Source organism: Pongo pygmaeus, chromosome 9 (genome assembly GCF_028885625.2).
Source record: "Pongo pygmaeus isolate AG05252 chromosome 9, NHGRI_mPonPyg2-v2.0_pri, whole genome shotgun sequence".
In the NCBI taxonomy this organism is placed as follows: Eukaryota; Metazoa; Chordata; class Mammalia; order Primates; family Hominidae; genus Pongo; species Pongo pygmaeus.
Genome location: NC_072382.2, coordinates 54,859,680 through 54,885,920, shown reverse-complemented (window position 1 = coordinate 54,885,920; position 26,241 = coordinate 54,859,680). Strand labels below are relative to the sequence as shown.

The window sequence follows — 26,241 nt, the reverse complement described above, 5'->3', positions numbered from 1 at the left end:
GCCTTCTGCTACCCAATCAATGAGTGGCCCTCCTCTTGAGAGGTCATGAAGGTCATCTTTGTTGTTCAAAAGCTTCAGCTTATTAAAAAAAATACAATTAGATATGTTTTTCTCCCACAAGAGGGAGTCTCGCTCTGTTCCGAAGACTGGAGTGCAGTGCCACTATCTCGGCTCATCGCAACCTCCGCCTCCCAGGTTCATGTGATTCTCCTGCCTCAGCCTCCCGAGTAGCTGGGACTACAGGCACACGCCACTACGCTCGGCTATTTTTGTAGTTTTAGTAGAGACAGGGTTTCACCATGTTGGCCAGGCTGTTCTCGAACTCCTGACGTCGAGTGATCGGCCTGCCTTGGCCTTCCAAAGGGCTGGGATTGCAGGTGTGAGCCACTGCGCCTGGCCTACAATTAGACTTTTTAAATAAGTGAAAAAGAAATTAACAGTATTTATAAATTTAATAGTAAATATGTATATTCAGAGTTTGAGATATTTTTCAATGAAGACATTTTCTTTGCAGAAAGAAATTTCAGAGCTTCCAAACCCACAAACTTAAAATAAGTAAAGAAGACATTAAAATTCTTAAAAAGGCTCAGAAAGATGGATTTTTGCATGAGACGCTTCTGGACAGCTAGCTATTTATTTACTTATTTTCACTATTTTCTGTAGCCAATGGAAATGGCATGTAGAAAACCTATATTCTCTTAAATTACTGTAGTTTCCACATTTTTGTCTTTATTTCTGATTTATGAATGTGGCAATATTACCTAGAGAGGACATCATGAGTTTGGGAAAAGACTGTCAAGAAAGAATATCTAAAAATTATAACCGATTCTAAGTATATATTTTAAGAAATTGAGGTTTGACTGTATCTACTTCATAAATTTATCATTATCTTTTTATAATTATTAGAACCAGAGTTAGAAAAAAGCAGTTTGACTAATAAAAAAATTATGTGGATTCTGTTAGAGTAGTTCAGGTTCCTTAAAATAAGCACAGATCAACTAAAAAACTAAGTATAAAAGCTAAACAAGTGAAATTGAAGCAGTTTTATTGTAAGATTTGGAAGAGTGCAGGATGTTTATCATAGCACATTGTTAATACTTATTACTCTTCCTATGTAGACAAGTAATGTCCTAGATTTACCATATAGAAAAACAGGTAGAGACGTTTAGCTGTGAGTGTACAAGTATAAATAAATTAATTGCCAGATTTTGACAATCACCAGCCGCTCATTCAAGTCCTATGCTGCAAAATTACTCTTATCCTTTTTTTACATTACTTGATAAATGCAATGTTTAATTACATATTTCCTGTTAACTAGCTGGTAGAATTCATACCTACAGTCAGTAAATAATGTTAAGAATTTTTTCCAGCTGAGCAAATGAATATGTATCTAGTTGTAAGAAATCAAGAAGAGGATATAAAATATAATCAGGGTGTGGACTCTAAAATGGAATAAGCTCTATGTCCTGTAACTTTTCTCACTTGTAATAATACAGCATTCTCACCCTGTTAAAGGGAAATTTAGAGCACCCTTAAATTCTGGAATAATTAAAATTGCTATTTGGATTGAAAAAGCCGTTTGGCAACATTTATTGAATATTAGAAAATAACTTTTATAAGATTAGAATCTATTTTTTATAGAAACCAAATTTAAATGTATACATATTTTAACATAAGTGTTTTGGTAAAACAATAATCAAAATCAGACACAGAGTATTAAAGCTTTTTATATTTATTAGTAGTTGAATATATATGGGATGTTTTACATAGATTAATTTTACTATTTTTCTTTGTTTAAACAAGAGAACCAAATTGAAAGCCGACACATACTGCAAATGACTGGGATTTTTGTTTCTGCCTTATCTTTTTGTTTTTTTTTTTCTGAGTAAAATATTCAGAGGGAATGCTTTTACAGAGTTCTTGAATTGTTGTGAAATTATTGTTTAGCTAGTAGCTAGTTTAACCAGGATTAAACAAGTCTAATCAGGATTCTTCATGGATGTACTTTTTAGCTAACTACAGTTTTTCACATGGAAATGAACCTTACAGTACACACTTAACCTACCACAGATTTTTTTTTTTTTTGGATTTCCTGTCCTGAAGAATGAACTGTACTAGAAACCAATTCTTTCTGCTCTACTTGTTGAATCTTTCTTACTGGATCGTATTCTTACTTTACTTTATACAATAGATGCTTAATCAGTGCCTTTAATAGGAAGTTAGAAACTCCAAATCCAATCAACAAGGCTTTGATTCTACCTCCTAAGTACTACCCAGATCACAGACAATCCAAATATCAGAACTAGGCGGCTGGGCAGAGAGGACAAATCATCTATTAGGGAGTGGGACAGAAAGTGGAAACACTATAAAGGAGCAAGTAGGCTCAGAAAAGAGGCGAGAGTAGTACTGGGGAAACTCCCTACTGAGGACAGGTTTGCCAGAGTGGATATGTATGTGATGCTTTTGTCCTCGTGGACTGGAATGGAAGCTGATAAAGAAGTTCTGATGCTACGTGTTGCTTAGGTCTGCTTTGTTGTAGCCTGTCTCTTTCAGAGTTTCTAAACACAATATTCCTGTGGCATCTAACGCCAGTGAGAGCTCCAAATCCAGGCTGTGTATCACATGCCATGGGAAACTCTGCCTCAGGACTGAGGTTGGTTCAAGCATCTGGATGATGTCAAAAGCACACGTTGTGTGTTGGCCTAACCTGAAAGACCCTATCTAGTTCTAGCCTTTAAATTAGCTCTGTCACCAAATCTAGAGTTACATGGCATCTGTACAATCTAGGTAGCTGAGGCATGGGATCAGCCCTATAAAGGAGCTTTTGGAGCTTTTGTTGTAGGTCTAGCTTCAACTTGGAACTCCAGTTCCAATACCTGGACTTTCTCTCATCGTGTGTTCTGATCCTTGGATTGGGAACAAAGTAACCACTCTGATCCCACAAAGCAGTGGTTCTGGTTCCCAACTGGTGACTGTTTTGCCTCCCAGGGGACATTTTTGCTTTTCACAACTGGAATACGGTGTTAGAGGGTAGAGGCTAGGGATGCTGCGAAGCATGTGGCAGAATCCTGTTACGCCCAGAATGCTAACAGTGCCAAGTTTATGGAGCCTTCCCACCCATGGGCTTGGTCTATTCCTTGCTTTTGCCAGCCCCCTAACCCTTAAACACAACAGTTCAAATCTATATGCATAAGCATCTCCTAGGGACCTGAACGTTTGCAATATCGACTACTGAGACCCATCCGTAGAGATGCAGGCTTAGGAGGTCTAGGATTGGGCTCAAAATTTGCATTTTAACAAGTACTCCAGGTCATTCTGAAGCAAGTGATACAAACCACACAATGAGGAACACCGCCTTCAAGAGACTAAATCTTGCTTCCCAACACTAGCTTCCTATCTGAGTCCATCTGCCTGCTGACTCGCTTTCCTGGCACAAACGTTCTTCATGTAGGCACAGTGTGTTCCTGGACTCCATGTCAACCCATTCACCCTCATGTTCCCTTGGTTCCTGTCCCCAGTCCAGTGAGCAGAACTGATTACAGATCTTCACAACAGAAGATACAGATTTAAAATAACTTGCCTGTTCCCGTTGACTTTATCCACTAGTGAAGAAGGACAAGTGGACCAGGGGAGAGGGTAGGTGGGGGCTCCTTCCCTATTCCTCCCATTCCACTTTATACAAACCCCAGCTAGACCACTGGGAGAGCAACGGAGGTTAAGAATGACTGCATCTAAATATTGTCATCTGGTCCACTCTTCTTCCATCTTGTACACAAGAATATCATGAGTTTTGTTTAAAGCACCGCTGAAACAAACATAAACTCTGGCTTAGCATGCCCCTGACAGATCAGTCTAGTAATCTTGTCAAAACCAAGATTACCTAAAAGCACTAACCAAAGGAAAAGCTCCTTCACCCCAACCTATGACTGCTCACATTTTTCACATTGAATCATTTCAATTGTATTTTAAAGTTCATTCACTCTTTACCACCTCCAAGCTGCTCCTGAACACAACTGATTATTATTTTTTAATTTTGAAAACTTTCTCACTTCTAGAATTTCTACTTTAGCCTTTGTTATTATTGTAGTTTCTTCTTCTCTGCTGTGATTTCCTATCCATTTATTTTAAGGGTTTTTGGGGTTTTGATTTTAGTAAGAATTACAATAACTACTTTAAAAATCCACACTAATTCCAACATCTGGGTCATCTCGACATCAGTCGCTCTTGATTGCCTTTTTCTTTGAATATGTTTCTTTATATGTTTGATATAATGAGAATGAATTCTAAAGATTTTAAAACTAGATTTTGTTTTGTTCCTCTGAAAATTTTGATAATTTTTTGTTGTACTATTTTGTTTGATTTTTTTATCTATTTTATACTTTACAATATATTTTCCTCCAATGATTTTAACATTTCTATTTCTCAACATATTTATGTTTATGTTAAAAATTACTCAAAGTAGCTTGATGCACTGACTCCCATCTGTAATCCCAGAACTTTTAGAGGCCAAGGCAGGAGAGTCACTCGAGCCCAGGAGTTGGAAACCAGCCTACACAATAGGGCAAGACCCTGTCTCCACAAAAAATTATTAGGGTGGTGCAAAAAGTAATTGCGGGCTTTGCCATTACTTTCAATAGCAAAACCCGCAATTATTCTTGCACCAACCTGATAAAAAATAAGCTGGCTATCGTGGCCTGTGCCTGTGGTCTCAGCTATTTAGGAAGTGAAGGCAGAGGTGGGAGGATTGCATGAGCCCAGGAGTTCCAGACAAGCCTTAGACCCTGTCTCTATGAGAAAAAAAAAAATAGCTGGGCCCACGTACCTGTCGTACTAGCTACATGGGAGTCAAAGGCAGAGGTGCCAGAATCACTTGAGCCCAGAAGCTCAAGGCTACAGGGCACTGTGATTGTGCCACTGCACTCCAGCCTGGGTGATGGAGCACGACCCTGAACCAAAATAATATTTATAATTAGAAAAAGGAAAGACCTAGAACACCAGGTTAGGGTTAAGTATTCTAAAATTTAGCTGACTTACTCTGTTTTGTATAAAACAGGTTGCCACAGAAAATAAAGCATGCCCATTTAATTTTAAATTTCAGATAAATAAATAATTTTTTCATTGTAAGTATATCCCATGCAATATTTGGGACATGCTTATACTAAAATATTATTCCTTGTTTATCTGAAATTGAAATTTAACTGGGTATTACATAATCAGAGCAGCCTGACCATAAAAGATATGTAGGCTGATCAAAATTCTACTTAAAACTTCAAGCTTTATAATAAATGCATTATTAATCAAGAACTATTATTTACTGAGACCTGTGTAGATCCCCATATTTATCTTTTTAAATGTGAAACTAGGAAAGCTACATAAAGAACATTTATATAAATAAATGACTGTTCTATAGCTGAAAGGAAAACTCTAGCTTTTATTTTTCTCCCTAAACTTAAGCTTTATTCTACCTTTGTATAAACAATAAAATTACAGCTCAACTTTGGAAACAGAGATCATAATATAAAAATAAAGCAAAAATCCCAGAAATATTTAACAGGCAACGAATCTTTCACATCATCTTACTATAGCAACTAAACATATAATAATTTAGAATGATCCATTAATTATAAGTAAAGAATAAATTCTTTTACAAAGCATAACTATTAATATTATTGACCATCATAAGAGCAAATATTTTAAGTAAAACACCATGAATACTTTACAGAAAGGAGCGAGTTGCAGACACAGTCATTCTTGGATTTCTTTCAACACCAGGCTTTCTTCCCTTTTTGCCTGAACTGGGAGTTGAATATTTCCTCTCTTTTCCCTCTAGTCTCTGAAGCATCTTTTGTACTAGAGTTATGTGCAGAGACTTTCCGGAAATTTGGATTTGTAAATTGTGCTGTTGTATCTTCTAGGAACTGCAGTGATCCAGATATAGAGCTGTTGCTCTCGCTTATATAAGTGCAACATTTTGATTCAAAAAAGGAAACAAAAGGAAGAGAGTTGATTACATTTGGCTACTGACATTAATAATAATAAATAATAATTGTACTTGTCATATAAACATCTGAAAGTTTTAGTTCTAAGAATGGCTGTCCACATAAGAAAATTATGTAAAAATAATTAATGCCTATTATAATTTCTTTAACCAATCAAAAAGTATAATTTAAGGATGGCTGTTTAAGGATTAAATTGCAGCAATTGTTAAAAGTAGATATTAGTCATATTTATTAAGTGACACACAGTGATACTGAAGGCACTTATTTCTCAAGAAACATAATTTTTTCCCAACAAGAACATACTACATCCTAGACATCAAATGAAAATAAGCATTAATTTTCACCACAGGAGGGCGACAATCAGAGAACTGAGGTGGTACAGATCCATTAGAGGACGATATTCATGAGTCTATCAGTCTCTACTGTAGGACAGAGCAAGAATTTTTAAAGAATCTCGGTGAAGGCTCCTTTTCAAAAAAATACAAAGTTTAAAGGCTTTGAAACGTAAATTATTTTTTCCAGTTATTACATTGAGGACAAAGTTATAGTTGTAAAGTTAAGATTTTTATAACTATCCCTAAAATTGATTCTCAGTGACTCCCTTGATCTACATATGTTAAGGAAAAAGTCAAGATGAAGATGTGTTAAATATTTTCCAGGTTTTAAAAATCAGTTTTAATATAAGGTATACCCAAATAATGGTGAATTAAATGACAATGAAAGTAAGTTACAGCAGATGCTCATTCATCAACATGCCTTGAAATTAAAGGTTTATAAGGTGCATAAGGGAAAAGTTTTTGATGTTGCCATTACATTCACAAAAGTAGCTGAGGCACGTACAGCATGAAGTTCACTAAGTGCTTGCAACATAACCAGCACTAAATTTTGTTGAATAAATAAATGAATATTTTTGTATAGCATCTGTTCAAAATCTCTGATATAAAAATGAAAATAATCTGAAAATATGCAAAACAGAAATTTCCCTCAAACTGCTGCCAATTCATACAAACAATAAGATGAATTTCAAAAGGAGTACATGATAATAAAATCAAGTTTCAAAATGGCTGGCCTTTTTTAGCAAAACCCATGTTCTGAAAAAGGAATAAGACATCAAATGTTTTGAGAACCAAAATTTTACTGCTGTTTCTCTAACACCCTGTTGTTAACCTGAGCCGCCATCCTCTTACCATCAATAACAGATTTTCATCATAAAATACAAGAAACAGGCCAGGTGCCAGTCAATAACAGATTTTCATCATCAAATACAAGAAACGGGCAGGGCACAGTGGCTCACACCTGTAATCCCAGCTCTTTGGGAGGCTGAGGTGGTTGGATCACTTGAGGTCAGGAGTTTGAGACAAGCGTGGCCAACATGGTGAAACCTCATCTCTACTAAAAATACAAAAATTAGCTGGGTGTGGTGGCAGGCGCCTGTAATCCCAGCTAATCAGGAGGCTGAGGCAGGAGAATCACTTGAACCCGTGAGGTGGAGGTTGCAGTGAACTGAGATCAAGCCACTGTACTCCAGCCTGGGTGACAGAGCAAGACTCTACCTTAAAAAACAAAAAATACACATCATAACAGAATCTCTGGGACACATTCAAAGCAGTTTGTAGAGGTAAATTTATAGCACTAATTGCCCACAAGAGAAAGCAAGAAAGATCCAAAATTGACATCCTAACATCACAATTAAAAGAACTAGAAAAGCAAGAGCAAACACATTCAAAAGCTAGCAGAAGGCAAGAAATAACTAAAATCAGAGAAGAACTGAAGGAAATAGAGACACAAAACACCCTTCAGAAAATTAATGATTCCAGGAGCTGTTTTTTTTGAAAAGATCAACAAATTCTATAGACAGCTAGCAAGACTAATAATAAAACAGACAAGAATCAAATAGGTGCAAGAAAAAATGATAAAGGGGATATCACCACTGATCCCACAGAAATACAAACTACAATCAGAGAATACTATGATCACCTCTACATAAATAAACTAGACAATCTAGAATAAAAGGATAAATTACTCGACATATCCTCCCAAGACTAAACAAGAAAGAAGTTGAATCTCTGAATAGACCAATAACAGGCTTTGGAATTGTGGCAATAATCAATAGCTTACTGTCTAAAAAAAGTCCAGAACCAGTTGGATTCATGCTGAATTCTACCACAGGTACAAGGAGGAGATGGTACCACTCCTTATGAAACTATTCTAATCAATAGAAAAAGAGGGAATCCTCCCTAACTCATTTTATGAGGCCAGCATCATCCTGATACCGAAGCCTGGCAGAGACACAACCGAAAACGATAATTTTAGACCAATATCCTTGATGAATATTGATGCAAAAACCCTCAATAAAATACTGGCAAACAGAATTCAGCAGCACATCAAAAAGCTTATCCACCATGATCAACTGGGCTTCATTCCTGAGATGCAAGTTTGGTCCAACATACACAAATCAATAGATGTAATCCAGCATATAAACAAATGCAAAGACAAAAAGCACATGATTAACTCAATAGATGCAGAAAAGGCCTTTGACAAAATTCAACAACCCTTCATGCTAAAAACTCTCAATAAATTAGGTATTGATGGGACATATCTCATAATAATAAGAGCTATCTTTGACAAACCCACAGCCAATATCATAATGAATGGGGAAAATTTGGAAGCCTTCCCTTTGAAAACTGGCACAGCACAGGGATACCCTCTCTCCCCACTCCTATTCAACATAGTGTTGGGAGTTCTGGCCAGGGCAATCAGGCAGGAGAAGGGAATAAAAGGTATTCAATTAGGAAAAGAGGAAGTCAAATTGTCCCTGTTTGCAGATGACATGATTGTATATCTAGAATACCCCATCGTCTCAGCCAAAAATCTCCTTAAGCTGATAAGCAACTTCAGCAAAGTCTCAGGATACAAAATCAATGTACAAAAATCACAAGAATTCTTATACACCAATAACAGACAAACAGAGAGCCAAATCATGAGGGAATTCCCATTCAAAATTGCTTCAAAGATAATAAAATACCTAGGAATCCAACTTAAAAAGGATGTGAAAGAACTCTTCAAGGAGAAGTACAAATCATTGCTCAATGAAGTAAAAGAGGATACAAACAAATGGAAGAACATTCCATGCTCATGTGTAGGAAGAATCAATATCATGAAAATGGCCACACTGCCCAAGGCAATTTATAGATTCAATGTCATCCCCATCAAGATAAAAAAGTCTTTCTTCACAGAAATAGAAAAAACTACTTTAAAGTTCATATGGAACCAAAAAAGAGCCTGCATCGCCAAGTCAATCCTAAGCCAAAAGAACAAAGCTGGAGGCATTACACTACCTGACTTCAAACTATACTACAAAGCTACAGTAACGAAAACAGCATGGTACTGCTACCAAAACAGAGATATAGATCAATGGGACAGAACAGAGCCCTCAGAAATAATGCTGCATATCTACAACTATCTGATCTGTGACAAACCTGACAAAAACAATCAATGGGGAAAGGATTCCCTATTTAATAAATGGTGCTGGGAAAACTGGCTAGCCATATGGAGAAAGCTGAAACTGGATCCCTTCCTTACACCTTATACAAAAATTAATTCAAGATGGATTAAAGACTTACATGTTAGACCTAAAACCATAAAAACCCTAGAAGAAATCCTAGGCATTGCCACTCAGGACATAGGCATGGGCAAGGACTTCATGTCTGAAACACCAAAAGCAATGGCAACAAAAGCCAAAATTGACAAATGGGATCTAATTAAACTAAAGAGCTTCTGCAAGTCAAAAGAAACTACCATCAGAGTGAACAGGCAACCTGCAGAATAGGAGAAAATTTTCGCAACCTACTCATCTGACAAAGGGCTAATATCCAGAATCTACAATGAACTCAAACAAATTGACAAAAAAAACCAAACAAACAACCCCATCAAAAAGTGGGCAAAGGATATGAACAGACACTTCTCAAAAGAAGACATTTATGCAGCCAAAAAACACATGAAAAAATGCTCATCGTCACTGGCCATCAGAGAAATGCAAATCAAAACCAAAATGTGATATCATCTCCCACTGGTTAAAATGGCGATCATTAAAAATTCAGGAAACAACAGGTGCTGGAGAGGATGTGGAGAAATAGGAACACTTTTACACTGTTGGTGAGACTGTAAACTAGTTCAACCATTGTGGAAGTCAGTGTGGAGATTCGTCAGGGATCTAGACTAGAAATACCATTTGACCCAGCCATCCCATTACTGGGTATATACTCAAAGGACTATGAATCATGCTGCTATAAAGACACATGCACACGTATGTTTATTGTGGCACTATTCACGAGAGCAAAGACTTGGAACCAACACAAATGTCCAACAATGATAGACTGGATTAAGAAACTGTGGCACATATACACCATGGAGTACTACGCAGGATAAAAAATGAAGAGTTCATGTCCTTTGTAGGGACATGGATGAAACTGGAAAACATCATTCTCACCAAACTATCACAAGAACAAAAAACCAAACACCACATGTTGTCACTCATAGGTGGGAATTGAACAATGAGAACACATGGACACAGGAAAGGGAACATCACACACTGGGGACTGTTGTGGGGTGGTGGGAGTGGGGAGGGATAGCATTAGAAGATATAACTAATGCTAAATGCCGAGTTAATGGGTGAAGGACACCAACATAGTACATGTATACGTATGTAACAAACCTGCACGTTGTGCACATGTACCCTAAAACTTAAAGTATAATAAAAAAAATAGTCAAGAAACAACAGATACTGGCAAGGCTGTGGAGAAATAAACACTTTTACACTATTGGTAGGAATGTTAATTAGTTCAATCATTGTGGAAGACAGTTTGGCAATTCTGCAAGGATCTAGAACCAGAAATACCATTTGACCTAGAAATCCCATTACTGGGTATATATCCAAAGGACTATAAATCATTCTATTATAAAGACGCATGCATGTGTATGTTTATAGCAGCACTATTCCCATTAGCAAAAACGGAATCAATCCAAATGCCCATCAATGATAGACTGGATAAAGAAAATGTGGTACATACACGCCATGGAATACTATGCAGCCATAAAAAAGAATGAGGTCATGTCTTTTGCAGGGACATGAATGAATCTGGAAACCATCATCTTCAGCAAACTAATACAGGAACAGAAGACCAAACACCACATGTTCTCACTCAAAAGTGGGAGCTGAATAATGAGAACACCTGGACACAGGGAGGGGAACAACACACACTGGGGCCTGTCAGTGAGGATGGGGAGGGAGAGCATCAGGATAAATAGCTAACGCATGTGGGGCTTAATACCTAGGCACCTAGGTGGTGGGTTGATAGGTACAGCAAATCATCATAGTGCACGTTTACCTACGTCACAAAACTGCCTGTCCTGCACATGTATCCTGGAACTTAAAATGAAATTTAAAAAAATAAAATAAAATGAAAAGAAAACAGAAGAGTACTGAAAATTAGCCCACAGTTCCACAGCCTGTACAGCAAGCATGATGCTGACATCTGCTCACCTTCTGGGGAGGCCTCAGGAAACTTATCAATCATGTTGTAAGGGAAAGCAAGAGCAGGAGGAAGAGAGAGGGGGGAAGATCCTACACACTTTATACAACAAGTTCCCATGAGAACTCTATCACAAGAGCAGCGCTGGGGAATTATGTTTAACCAATAGAAACTGCTCCCATGGACCAGCCACCTCCCAGCAGGCCCCATCTCCGACAATGGGAACCACCGGAGGCTGCTCCCATGGACCAGCAACCGGCCAGCAGGCCTCGTCTCCGACACTGGGAACCACTGGAAACTGCTCCCATGGACCAGCCACCTCCCAGTAGGCCCCATCTCCAACACTGGGGATTACATTTCTATTGAAGTTTCCCATAATTTTGGAACACATACTAATAACATTTATAAAAATACAGTCCAAAGTAGACCAAACACCATTCATTCTTCTATTTGAAAGTTTTCCCTCTATTCTAATGTCACAATCCCCAGCGTTATTAATCAGAATCCTGCATTTAAGGGCATCTGTTAAATTTTACAGCTGATTATAAAACCATCATTTAAAGAGGACCAAAATGAGACAACAATTGTCTGCGAATGACAAGAACATTAAAAGCAGCCACAGTTAAAGACACGAACAACAGCCTTTAAAGTAGAATTTGCTGTAGAGCCTGTTATGAGGGAGATATTTCTAGTTATTACCTCTTTTATTCTAAACCATGGAAAAAGGACCTAACAAATAAAGTCCTTCTAGAAGAGTGAAGGGCTCCTGGGAATGTTCTCTTTAATCCATGATGTGGGATAAGGGGAGTTTTGACTGACTATGAGGCAATGTATATACCACTGAAGTTTCAACACCCTAAAAGGAAAAAAAAGGGGGTGAGGGAAGTCCTGGAAGAGCCAGATGTAGCCGTAGCAGAAGATGATTTCAATCCACTGACCCTAGAATTGTGGGCTGGTTGTGCTGCATCGCTCTGTGACTTATGGTTCTGCCACAACAAAGATCTAATTCCCAGGGTTATAGGAAAAGATACCTGCGGTACCCCTGAGACACAGAGAAGGGAGAAATCCAAACCTGACTTAAGTCTATGGTTCTTAAGCCACACAATCTGCTCAAAAGGAGGACCTTAATTCTGAAGATACTGATTTGGGGCTGTTTCAAAGAAATAAATTATAAATATGGGTGGGAAAGAGAACAACATTCCCCATATCCAGTGGCAAAAAAATAAGGGGGAGGGAAGGAGACAGGGAAGAAAGGAGGGAAGGAAGGAGAGAGGGAAGGAAGGAAGTAGGGAGGGAGTTAGGAATGGAAGGAAGGAAAGAGAGAGGGAAGGAAGGAATGAAGGAAGGAAGGAGAGAGGGGAGGAGGGTAGGAAGGAAGGAAGGAGAGAGGAAAGGAAGGAAGGACAGAGGGAGGGAAGGAAGGAAGGAGAGAGGGAAGGAAGGAGGGAAGGAAGAAAAGGAAGGAAAGACAGAAGGAAGGAAAGATGGAAGGAGGAAAGGAGGGAAGGAAGGGAAGGAACTTGGATATGCACAAAAACAAAATTTAAATTAAAACGAAGTCTATCATCTGACCTAATTGGAAATGTACTATTTTCTAAAACAATTTATACAGTCCTAAGATAAAAGGGTGCTGATTGGTATTTGTAACTCTCCAGCATATATTCTGAATCAATTTTAGCATCTGCTGAAATCTACCAATTGGCATACCTTCACAAACTTAATCAATACTGGAGCTCAAACTTTGTTATACCTGAAATTTCATTAAATTTAAACATTGCATCCCCTAATCCTAGCAGAGTAACTGCATATAGAATAGGGGACACATAGTTATGCCTCACATTTGTTACCTTGACTAAATTTCCCATAGTCATAGAAGCCTTTGTCCATAGGGGACCTGGAGGCTCTGACCTAATGAGTAACAAATTGATATTAAATCATTTGCACTTACACATTGACTTCACCAAACGTAACCTTACAGAACTCCCTCTCTTGTTTTTTTAATTTGATTTATTTTTAATTTTTCATTTTTTTAGAGATGGGGTCTTGCTCCATTACCCAGGCTGAATGAAGTGCAGTGGCACAATCATAGCTCATTGCTGTCTTGAACTCCTGGGCTCAAGCAATCCTCCCATTTTAGCCTTCCAAGTAGCTGAGATTACAGGCATGCACCAACACAGCCAATTAAAAAAAATTATAGAAGTTGAGTCTTGCTATGTTTCCTAGGCTGGTCTCTAACTTCTAGCCTCAAGCAATCCTCCTGCCTCGGCCTCCCAAAGTGCTGGGATTACAGGTGTGAGCCATCTTGCCTAGCCTCCTCATCTTGATAAATTAGCAAATATGGTCCAACACAAATTACAACATGACTTCAAATAAATAAAACTTATTATATAAGACTTAATTAATTAGTGAAGGGTGATAATACTCATTGCTTCAACGTTTTGCAGTAGAATTTGGTCTGTTCTTAAACCTGCAAATAATAAATGGTGTTTCACAATGCATTGCTGTAATGTGACTGCAGTGCTCTCATCCATTAAGGCCCTCCTACCCAATGCCTAATATTGTGGTTAACTTTTTCTTTTATTTCAATAGGTTTTGGGGGAATATGATGGTTTTCTTTTTTATTTAAATAGGTTTTTGGGAAACATGTGGTGTTTAGTTACAGGAATAAGTCCTTCAGTGGTGATTTTTGAGATTTGTGGTGCACCCATCACCAAAGCAGTGTACACTGTACCCAATGTGTAGTGTTTTATCCCTCACCACACCCACCCCACCAGTCCCAGCCTTTCCCTGAGTCCCCGAAGACCATTGTATCATTCTTATGCCTTTGCATCCTCATAGCTTAGCTCTCACTTATGAATGAGAACATACAATGTTTGGTTTTCCATTCCTAAGTTGCTTCACTTAGAATAATGGTGTCCAGTTTCATCCAGGTTGCTGTGAATGCATTATTTCATTCCACCTTATGGCTGAGTGTTATTCCATGAGGTAAATATTTATACCACATTTTCTTTATCCACTTACTGATTGATGGGCATTTAGGCTGGTTTCAAATTCTTCCAATTGCTTATTGTGCTGCTATAAACATGGTGTGCAAGTATCTTTTTCATATAATGACTTATTTTCCTCTGAGTAGATACCCAGGAGTGGAATTACTGGATCAAATGATAGATCTGCTTTTACTTCTTTGGAAATCTCCTGTTTTCCATAGCTGTTGTACTAGCTTACATTCCCTCCAAAAAGTGTACATGTGTTCCCTTTTTACCACATCCATGCCAACATCTATGAGTTTTTTATTTTTTGATTATGACCATTCTTGCAGGAGTGAAGGGGTATCATATTGTATTGTGGTTTTCATTTGCATTTCCCTGATAATTAGTTATGTTGAGCATTTTTTCATGTGTTTGCTGGCCAGTTGCTTATCTTCTTTTGAGAATTCTCTGTTCATGTCCTTAGCCCACTTTTTGATGGGATGTTTTTCTTGATGTTTTGTTTGAGTTCCTTGCAGATTCTGGGTATTAGTCCTTTAATCAGAAGTACAGATTGTGAAGATTTTCTCCCACTCTGTAGGTTATCTGTTTACTCTGCTGATTATTTCTCTCACTGCACAGAAGCCTTTTAGTTTAATTAAGTCTCATCTATTTGTCTTTGTTTTAGTTGCATTTGCTTTTTGGGTTATTGGTCATAAAGTCTTTGCCTAAGCCAATGTCTAGAAGGTTTTTCCAATGTCGTCTTCTAGAATTTTTATGGTTTCAGGTATGAGATTTAAGTCCTTGATCCATCTTGAGTTGATTTATGAATAGGGTGAGAAATGAGCATCCTCTTTCATTCTTCTATGTGTGGCTTGCCATTTATCACAGCACCATTTATTGAGTAGGGTATTCTTTTTTTTTTTTTTAGAGTTTTATCTATTTTTTTATTTATTTGTATTTTTAATTTATATTATTATTATTATTATACTTTAGGTTTTATGCTACATGTGCACAATGTGCAGGTAAGTTACATAGGTATACATGTGCCATGCTGGTGAGCTGCACCCACCATCTCGTCATCTAGCATTAGGTATATCTCCCAATGCTATCCCTCACCACCCCCACCCCGCAACAGTCCCCGAACTGTGATGTTCCCCTTCCTGTGTCCATGTGTTCTCATTGTTCAATTCCCACCTATGAGTGAGAATATGTGGTGTTTGGTTTTTTGTTCTTGCGATAGTTTACAGAGAATGATGATTTCCAATTTCATCCATGTCCCTACAAAGAACATGAACTCATCATTTTTATGGCTGCGTAGTACTCCATGGTGTATATGTGCCACATTTTCTTAATCCAGTCTATCATTGTTGGACATTTGGGTTGCTTCCAAGTTTTTGCTATTGTGAATAATGCCGCAATAAACATATGTGTGCATGTGTCTTTATAGCAGCATGATTTATAGTCCTTTGGGTATATACCCAGAAATGGGATGGCTGGGTCGAATGGAATTTCTAGTTCTAGATCCCTGAGGAATCGCCACACTGACTTCCACAATGGTTGAACTAGTTTACAGTCTCACCAACAGTGTAAAAGTGTTCCTATTTCTCCACATCCTCTCCAGCACTTGTTGTTTCCTGACTTTTTACTGATCACCATCCTAACTTGTGTGAGATGGTATCTCATTGTCATTTTGATTTGCATTTCTCTGATGGCCAGTGATGATGAGCATTTTTTCATATGTCTTTTGGCTGCATAAATGTCTTCTTTTGAGAAGTGTCTGTTCATGTCCTTTGCCACTTTTTGATGGGGTTGTTTGTTTTTTACTTGTAAATTTGTTTGAGTTCATTGTAGATTCTGGATATTAGCCCTTTGTCAGATGAGTAGGTTGCGAAAATTTTCCCCCCATTCTGTAGGTTTCCTATTCTCTCTGCTGGTAGTTTCTTTTGCTGTGCAGAAGCTCTTTAGTTTAATTAGATCTCAATTGTCACTTTTCACTTTTGTTGCCATTGCTTTTGGTGTTTTAGATATGAAGTCCTTGCCCATGCCTATGTCCTGAATGATAATGCCTAGGTTTTCTTCTAGGGTTTTTATGGTTTTAGGTCTAACGGTTAAGTCTTTAATCCATCTTTAATTGATTTTTGTATAAGGTGTAAGGAAGGGATCCAGTTTCAGCTTTCTACATATGGCTAGCCAGTTTTCCCAGCACCATTTATTAAATAGGGAATCCTTTCCCCATTTCTTGTTTTTGTCAGGTTTGTCAAAGATCAGATAGTTGTAGATATGTGGCATTATATCTGACGGCTCTGTTCTGTTCCATTGATCTATATCTCTGTTTTGGTACCAGTACCATGCTGTTTTGGTTACTGTAGCCTTGTAGTATAGTTTGAAGTCAGGTAGTGTGATGCCTCCAGCTTTGTTCTTTTGGCTTAGGATTGACTTGGTGATGCGGGCTCTTTTTTGTTTCCATATGAACTTTAAAGTAGTTTTTTCCAATTCTGTGAAGAAAGTCATTGGTAGCTTGATGGGGATGGCATTGAATCTTAAATTACCTTGGGAAGGATGGCCATTTTCACGATATTGATTCTTCCTACCCATGAGCATGGAATGTTCTTCCATTTGTTTGTATCCTCTTTTATTTCCTTGAGCAGTGGTTTGTAGTTCTCCATGAAGTGGTCCTTCACATCCCTTGTAAGTTGGATTCCTAGGTATTTTATTCTCTTTGAAGCAATTGTGAATGGGAGTTCACTCATGATTTGGCTCTCTGTTTGTCTGTTATTGGTGTATAAGAATGCTTGTGATTTTTGTACATTGATTTTGTATCCTGAGACTTTGCTGAAGTTGCTTATCAGCTTAAGGAGATTTTTGGCTGAGACAACTGTGTTTTCTAGATATACAATCATGTCATATGCAAACAGGGACAATTTGACTTCCTCTTTTCCTAATTGAATACCCTTTATTTCCTTCTCCTTCCTAATTGCCCTGGCCAGAACTTCCAACACTATGTTGAATAGAAGTGGTGGGAGAGGGCATCCCTGTCTTGTGCTAGTTTTCAAAGGGAATGCTTCCAATTTTTGCCCATTCAGTATGATATTAGCTGTGGGTTTGTAATAGATAGCTCTTATTATTTTGAGATATGCCCCATCAATACCTAATTTATTGAGAGTTTTTAGCATGAAGGGTTGTTGAATTTTGTCAAAGGCATTTTCTGTATCTATTGAGATAATCATGTGGTTTTTGTCTTTGATTCTGTTTATATGCTAGATTACATTTATTGATTTGCATATATTGAACCAGCCTTGTATCCCAGGGATGAAACTCACTTGATCATGGTAGATAAGCTTTTTGATGTGCTGCTGGATTCTGTTTGCCAGTATTTTATTGAGGATTTTTGCATCAATGTTCATCAAGGATATTGGTCTAAAATTCTCTTTTTTGGTTGTGTCTCTGCCCGGCTTTGGTATCAGGATGATGCTGGCCTCATAAAATGAGTTAGGGAGGATTCCCTCTTTTTCTGTTGATTGGAATAGTTTCAGAAGGAATGATACCAGTTCCTCCTTGTACCTCTGGTAGAATTCGGCTGTGAATCCATCTGGTCCTGGACTTTTTTTAGTTTGTAAGCTATTGATTATTGCCACAATTTCAGCTCCTGTTATTGATCTATTCAGAGATTCAACTTCTTCCTGGTTTAGTCTTGGGAGGGTTTATGTGTTTAGGAATTTATCCATTTCTTCTAGATTTTCTCGTTTATTTGCATAGAGGTGTTTGTAGTATTCTCTGATGGTAGTTTGTATTTCTGAGGGGTCAGTGGTGATATCACCTTCATGATTTTTTATTGCATCTATTTGATTCTTCTCTCTTTTTTTCTTTATTAATCTTGCTAGCAGTCTGTCAATTTTGTTGATCCTTTCAAAAAACCAGCTCCTGGATTCATTAATTTTTTGAAGGGTTTTTTGTGTCTCTATTTCCTTCAGTTCTGCTCTGATTTTACTTATTTCTTGCCTTCTGCTAGCTTTTGAATGTGTTTGCTCTTGCTTTTTACTTCTTTTAATTGTGATGTTAGAGTGTCAATTTTGGATCTTTCCTGCTTTCTCTTGCTTTATGCATCTGGGTGCTCCTGTATTGGGTGCACATATATTTAGGATAATTAGCTCTTCTTGTTGAATTAATCCCTTTACCATTATGTAATGGCCTTCTTTGTCTCTTTTGATCTTCGTTGGTTTAAAGTCTGCTTTATCAGAGACTAGGATTGCAACCCGTGCCTTTTTTTGTTTTCCATTTGCTTGGTAGATCTTCCTCCATCCTTTTATTTTCAGCCTATGTGTGTCTCTGCACGTGAGATGGGTTTCCTTAATACAGCACACTGATGGGTCTTAAGTCTTTATCCAATTTGCCAGTCTGTGTCTTTTAATTGGAGCATTTAGTCCATTTACATTTAAAGTTAATATTGTTATGTGTGAATTTGATCTTGTCATTATGATGTTAGCTGGTTATTTTGCTCGGTAGTTGATGCAGTCTCTTCCTAGTCTCGATGGTCTTTACATTTCGGTATGATTTTGCAGTGGCTGGTACCGGTTGTGCCTTTCCATATTTAGTGCTTCCTTCAGGAGCTCTTTTAGGGCAGGCCTGGTGGTGACAAAATCTCTCAGCATTTGCTTGTCTGTAAAGTATTTTATTTCTCCTTCACTTATGAAGCTTAATTTGGCTGGATATGAAATTCTGGGTTGAAAATTCTTTTCTTTTGGAACGTTGAATATTGGCCCCCACTCTCTTCTGGCTTGTAGGGTTTCTGCCGAGAGACCCGTTGTTAGTGTGATGGGCTTCCCTTTGATGGTAACCCGACCTTTGTCTCTGGCTGCCCTTAACATTTTTTCCTTCATTTCAACTTTGGTGAATCTGACAATGATGTGTCTTGGAGTTGCTCTTCTCGAGGAGTATCTTTGTGTTGTTCTCTGTGTTTCCTGAATCTGAATGTTGGCCTACTTTGCTAGATTGGGGAAGTTCTCTTGGATAATATCCTGCAGAGTGTTTTCCATCTTGGTTCCATTCTCCCCGTCACTTTCAGGTACACCAATCAGACGTATATTTGGTCTTTTCACATAGTCCCACATTTCTTGGAGGCTTTGCTCGTTTCTTTTTTTTTCTTTTTTCTCCAAACTTCCCTTCTCACTTCATTCCATTCATTTCATCTTCCAGGGCTGATACCCTTTCTTCCATTTGATTGCATCGGCTCCTGAGGCTTCTGCATTCATCACGTAGTTCTCGAGCCTTGGTTTTCAGCTCCATCAGCTCCTTTACGCACTTCTCTGTATTGGTTATTCTAGTTTTACATTCTTCTAAATTTTTTTCAAAGTTTTCAACTTCTTTGCCTTTGGTTTGAACATCCTCCCGTAGCTCGGAGTAATTTAATCGTCTGAAGACTTCTTCTCTCAGCTTGTCAAAGTGATTCTCCATCCAGCTTTCTTCCGTTGCTGGTGAATAACTGCTTTCCTTTGGAGGAGGAGAGGTTCTCTGCTTTTTAGAGTTTCCAGTTTTTCTGCTGTGTTTTTTCCCCATCTTTGTGGTTTTATCTACTTTTGGTCTTTGATGATGGTGATGTACAGATGTGTTTTTGGTGTGGATGTCCTTTCTGTTAGTTTTCCTTCTAACAGACATGACCCTCAGCTGCAGGTCTGTTGGAGTACCTGGCTGGCCGTTTGATGTGTCAGTCTGCCCCTGCTGGGGAGTGCCTCCCAGTTAGGCTGCTTGGGGTTCAGGGGTCAGGGACCCACTTGAGGAGGCAGTCTGCCCATTCTCAGATCTCCAGCTGCGTGCTGGGAGAACCACTGCTCTCCTCAAAGCTGTCAGACAGGGACTTTAAAGTCTGCAGAGGTTACTGCTGTCTTTTTGTTTGTCTGTGCCCTGCCCCCAGAGGTGGAGCCTACAGAGTCAGGCAGGCCTCCTTGAGCTGTGGTGGGCTCCACCATGTTCGAGCTTCCCGGCTGCTTTGTTTACCTAAGGGAGCCTGGGCAATGGCGGGCGCCCCTCCCCCAGCCTCGCTGCGGACTTGCTGTTTGATCTCAGACTGCTGTGCTAGCAATCAGCAAGACTCCGTGGGCCTAGGTCCCTCTAATCCAGGTGCGGGCCAAAATCTCCTGGTGCACCATTTCCTAAGCCCGTCGGAAAAGCCCAGTATTCGGGTGGGAGTGGCCGGATTTTCCAGGTGCCTTCTGTCACCCCTGGAAAGGGAACTCCCTGACCCCTTGCACTTCCCTATTGAGGCAATGTCTTGCCCCTGCTTTGGCTGGCACACGGTGCACTCACCCACTGACCTGCGCCCACTGTCTGGCACTCCCAAGTGAGATGAACATGGTACCTCAGATGGAAATGCAGAGATCACCCGTCTTCTGTGACGCTCATGCTGGGAGCTGTGGACTGGAGCTGTTTCTATTCGGCCATTTTGGCTCCTCCCCAAGTAGGGTATTCTTTCTCTGCTTTATGTTTTTGTTTGTTTTGTTGAAGATTAGATGACTGTAAGTATTTGGCTTTATTTCTGGGTTCTCTAATATGTTCCATTGATCTAAATGGCTATTTTTATACCAGTACCATGCTGTTTTAGTGACGATGGCTTTCTACTATAGTTTGAAGTCGGCTTCTAGATTTGTTCTTTTTGCTTAGTCTTTCTTTGGCTATACAGACTCTTTTTTGTTTCCAGGCTTTTATTACCTTAAAGTATGTCCCCTCTATGTCTTCTTTAGTTCCATGTGAATTTTTGTAATTCTGTGAAGACTGATGTTTGTACTTTAATGGGGATTGCATTGAGTTTGTAGATTGCTTTTGGCAGTATGGTGTTTTCACAATATTGATTTTACCCATCCGTGGGCATGGGACATGTTTCCATTTGTTTGTATCTATGATTTCTCTCAGCAGTGTTTTGTAGTTTTCCTTGTAGAGGTCTTTTGTCTCTTTGGTTAAGTTTTCCGGATATAATTAAGATTTTGTCTGCAAAGATTGCATGCAATTGACAATTATAGGAATATGCTATTATAATTAAAGAAATTATAATATTCCTAAGGTTTTTATTGCAGCTATTGTAAAAGGGGGTGAGTTTTTTATTCAATTTTCAGCTTGTTCACTGTTACTGTATAGCAGAGCCTCTGACTTGTGTACATTAATTTTGTATCCTGAAACTTTGCTGAATTCATTTACCAGTTCTAGTAGCTTTTGGGATGAGTCTTTAGGCTTTTCTAGGTATACAATCATGTCATCAGCAAAGAGTGACAGTTCGACTTCCTCTTTACCGATTTGGATGCCCTTTATTTCTCTTATCTGATTGCTCTGGTAAGGACTTCTAGTACTGTGTTGAATAGAAGTGGTGAAAGTTGGCATCATTGTCTTGTTCCAGTTCTCAGGGGGAATTATTTCAACTTTTCTGTATTCCATATATTGTTGACTGTGTGTTTGTCCTATGTGGCTTTTATTACCTTAAGGTATGTCCCTTCGCTGTTGATTTTGCTGAGGGTTTTAATCATAAAGGGATTCTGGATTTTGTCAAATTCTTTTTCTATGTCGATTTTGCTGAGTGTTTTAGGCATAAAGGGATGCTGGATTTTGTCAAATCCTTTTTCTGCATGTACTGAGATGATCATGTGATTTTTGTTTTTAATTCTGTTTGTATGGTGTATCACATTTATTGACTTGCAGATGTTTAACCATCCTGCATCCCTGGTTTCTCTTCAGATCGTATACATCTTTCACCTTATGATGGTTAATTTTATTTGCCAAGTTGGGTTGCCTAGATATTTGGGTAAACATTCTGGATGTGTCTGTGAGGGTGTTCCTTGATGAGACGAACATTTGAATATGTAGACTTAGTAAAGTAGTTGCCCTCCCCAGTGTGAGTGGGCCTCATCCAATCCATTAAATCCCAAATAAAACACAAGGGTAGAGGAAGAGAGAATTCACTCTCTTTGATGATTTCAGAGCTGTGACGTAGATCTTCTCTCGCCTTTGAAGTCAGATGTGGACTGTAACTTATGCCAGCAGCTTTCCTGGTTCTCAGGACTTTAGGCTTGGACTAGAACTCCAACATTGGCAGTCCTGGTTCTCCAGCTTGCTGACTGCAGGTCCTGGGACTTCTTAGCCTCCATAACCACATGAGCCAATTCCTTACAATAAACCTATATATATTGATGCAACTGATAAATATTTTGTTGTTACAGATTTGACTACCATGTTCTTTTTGTGCTTATTTTAACAGTCCCAGTCATAGGCTGCCTTCATCTCTGAAGGGACCAGGCGACCCACGGAGTGTCTCAGCAGCCTTGTCATTGCATGCAATCTTCACAGACAAGATCTCACTGCAGCCACCTTTCTACAGGAGCACATGTGTGACATTATACTGATGACATCATTCTCAGAGAAAATTCATTTTACACACTAAGGACACGCAGATACAAGGAGGCTTACACAAAGGGAATGGACCTTTCCCCAACACAGTAATGCAAGGCCCTGCCACTTTGCTTCAATTCCTGAAAATTCCTTGGTAAACATGTGGCTGCTCTATTCCTGACACTTTCAAAAAATAGTTATTCATCCTCTCAGCATCCACAATGTTAATACAAGCCTAATATTACTTAATTTGTGTTTTGTTTTTTGGAGGCACAGTCTTGCTCTGTCACCCAGGCTGGTATGAAGTGGCATGATTTCAACTCACTGCAGCCTCGACTTCCTGAGCTCAAGCAATTCTCACATCTCGTCCTTCCAAGTAGCTAGGACTGCAGGTGTGTGCCACCACACTCAGCTAATTTTGTTTATTTTTTTGTAAAGAAAAGGTCTCGCTATGTTACCCAGGCTGGTCTCAAACTCCTGGGCTGAAACGATCCTCTTGCCTCAGCCTCCCAAAATTCTGGAATTACAGGTGTGAGCGACTGCGCACAGCCCTTTAATTCTTTACTTGGGGTTCAGGTGACAACATATTTCTTATTTACAAATTTTACTTAATCTCACTGATGCTGTCATTCGCAAACTGACCCACCTTGAATGAAGCCTCCTGCAACAAGTCTTGAATCTGTCCGAATTTAAATTAACAGCTGCTCCTATGAATTCCCTCAGAGAACACACTGTGGATGCTTTAGCAACCTCTTCCCATGACTCCTGAACTATCTTGGTTGCATATGGTGGCCATAAGTAGTCCATGGGCTTCTGATGTAAAAAACAAACCTGCCCCTCTTGACCCTATTCAGTATAGCACCAGGGAAGTGATTGCTGACCACATACTGGACCCTCTGGAAACAGAGGGCTTTGCATCCATATCCACGAGCTTTCATGCCCATTTGTTCATCAGGCCTTGGGAAGCAGCACCACACAACCTTGGCACAGCTGCAGAGAACTCCTTGCCTCAGGATGGAGTCAAACCCGGACCTCCTGCCATTCTCATCTGCAGGAAACACTGGCCTCCTTCATCCTCAGGCTGTGTTGCTGGAAGTCACCCGTCTCTGAGTCCCCTTGGGATCGACTGAGTGACCAGCAGTCAAGTTTGTCCACCTTCTGAGTGGATGCCATCATCTGATGTGATGGAGCTCAGTGGGATTCTGCTGCCTTCCCTCTCTTAGTACGATGTCCTTGATAAAGGATGACACCCAAGCCTCAGCACAACTGGCCAAAGTTGAGGTGGTCATCTCAGCACTGATGCTGGGCCAACAATTAGACCCATTTGTACATTTTTACAAATTTTTTGCAATTGTCCACCTTCACTCCCCATTGAATTAAAGAAACTTCTTGCCTCATGGATACTCAGAATACAATCAAGGTAACAGATACCTTTTTTTTACTCAAGGACACAGTATGGATCTCACAAGGACACTCCTTATCCCCTGCAGAGTTCCAGACACTACTGATGGTGGCCAAGGCAGCATTTCATCAGAAAACACAGTGATAGGCTCGTGAAAGTGTCCAGTAGGGCTTCCACTGCCCCTATAGGCTGCAGGCAGCTGCTTTAGTTGAGAGATAGACTGAGCTCCTCAAAGAATTCCTCTTTAAGTTACAAAGAAGCGAGTGGATGCCCTGCTGGGTTCCACTGTTGCCACAGGCTTTGATTACTCTTAGTTCATGCTTCTTAGGAAAGCGCACTTTTTACACCAATGCTACACAGTTCCCTCAGTTGCCTTTACTGGACATCAAGGAGTTCACATTTTTGACAACCATTCAGTCCTGGACTGTCCAAGGGGTGGAGGTAGCTCCATACAAGAAGCTACCTGCTGCTTGTGGATCAGTAATATCAGACTTGCCCAACAACTCACTGGAGACATGAAAACCAATTCATGGGGGGTGCATGACGTCACCCAAATATTTATGAACACGCTTGTGCTGCCAGAGACCCCAGAACTCTAAACCAATGCATGGGGAATGCATGAAGTCACCGAAATATTTACGAACACGCTTGTGCTGCCAGAGATCCCGGATCACTTTTCCTGCCTCCTGCTAAATAAATGGGGGCAGTAGCTTTGCATCGGCTTCCACATTACATTACTCATAACTGTGGCCTTCCTAATCTCTCATGTCCCTAAGCACTTATTACAATGTCTCAGCTGCTTTCTCTCAGCCTCTCAAAATATTAGTCATCATAAAAATAAATGTCTAATGTTAAAGCATCAGGGGTCAATTGTATTGTGACACCCAAAATTTCATGCAGCACCCCACCATGTCCTCAGCCTAATGACTTTCATGCCCCCACCAGACTGCAAAACTCTGAATTAGTCAAGCACATCCCTGAAGGGACCAGGGGTTACCCCACCCTGTGATTTCTACCAAGCCTGCCTACCACACCCTATGTTCCAGAGTGCAACCCTGGGTAGACCTGCATAAATGCAGTGTCATCCCCCGCTGGGCTGAGTATGTGTGACGAGTAAATTACTGGGAATTTCGTCTGCTCAGTGTTTGTTTCGTCTGCAGCCATTCCCAGAATTCTAGGGCAAGACTAGCTTCTTCACCAATGGGGTGAACAGGAAGGAACCCAAGTAGAAATTGCCTTTTTAAAAAAAATCCCTTCCCACCCTCTTAATTATGTAATGCATGCATTTTTATAGCTTTTTTCTCATTCCATTACCTGAGGTCAGCCACTGATATTTAACCCATCTTTAGCCTCGGAGGAGAGCAGAGGAGCACTGGATATATTGATTTCACTAGCAGTGACATGATTTCCTCCTGTGCCACTCAAATTCTCTCCTTTAACTTGATGCTCAGTAGTTTGTGTTTCACTCGTCTTTGCAGATTGTTAGGAAGATGAGAATCAGCTTTCATTTTTGATGTTGCCATAGAGAAAACTCCATGGTAATCTTTATTTGCACAATCAACTTTTTCTTTTCCCCCAGAAATTGCAAATTCTTATGTGAGAGACAGCTTTCTGAAGTCTGCAAACATAGATTATCGTCTCTCTTTTGATGATAAATTTCTTATATCCCCACCAACAATAAAATACTTACATATAATTTTGGCATGTCGTATTGATTGCCAACTACACGTAAGAACATTCCTTGATTTTAAATCTAGACTAATTATGAAAATTTGGGTAGTCACAGAAAAAATTGTGTACAAATTTATAGATCTTAGGATTAAATGAGTTACTATTAACTAATATTTATTGTGCAGTCAGTGTATGGCAGAAGCTTACTAGGTACTATTTCATTTTATACTTAAAACAACATTCTAGGCAAAATGCTATAATTTCCCCTTGCCTCCAATTTGGACATGATAAAACTGGGTATC

General features: G+C 39.2%; 1 protein-coding gene across 1 annotated transcript in view; it reads left to right on the top strand.

The window, feature by feature from the left end:
- LOC129008625 (protein FRG1-like) overlaps window positions 1–25,615 on the top strand; it is a 45,917-nt gene extending 20,302 nt beyond the window's left edge. Inside the window, exon 5 of the mRNA XM_054441006.2 lies at window positions 22,736–25,615. Within this exon, the coding sequence (XP_054296981.1) occupies window positions 22,736–22,880 (145 nt within the window). The 3' untranslated portion in view covers window positions 22,881–25,615. The remainder of the gene's footprint in view (window positions 1–22,735) is intronic.
- Window positions 25,616–26,241: the final 626 nt, after the last annotated feature.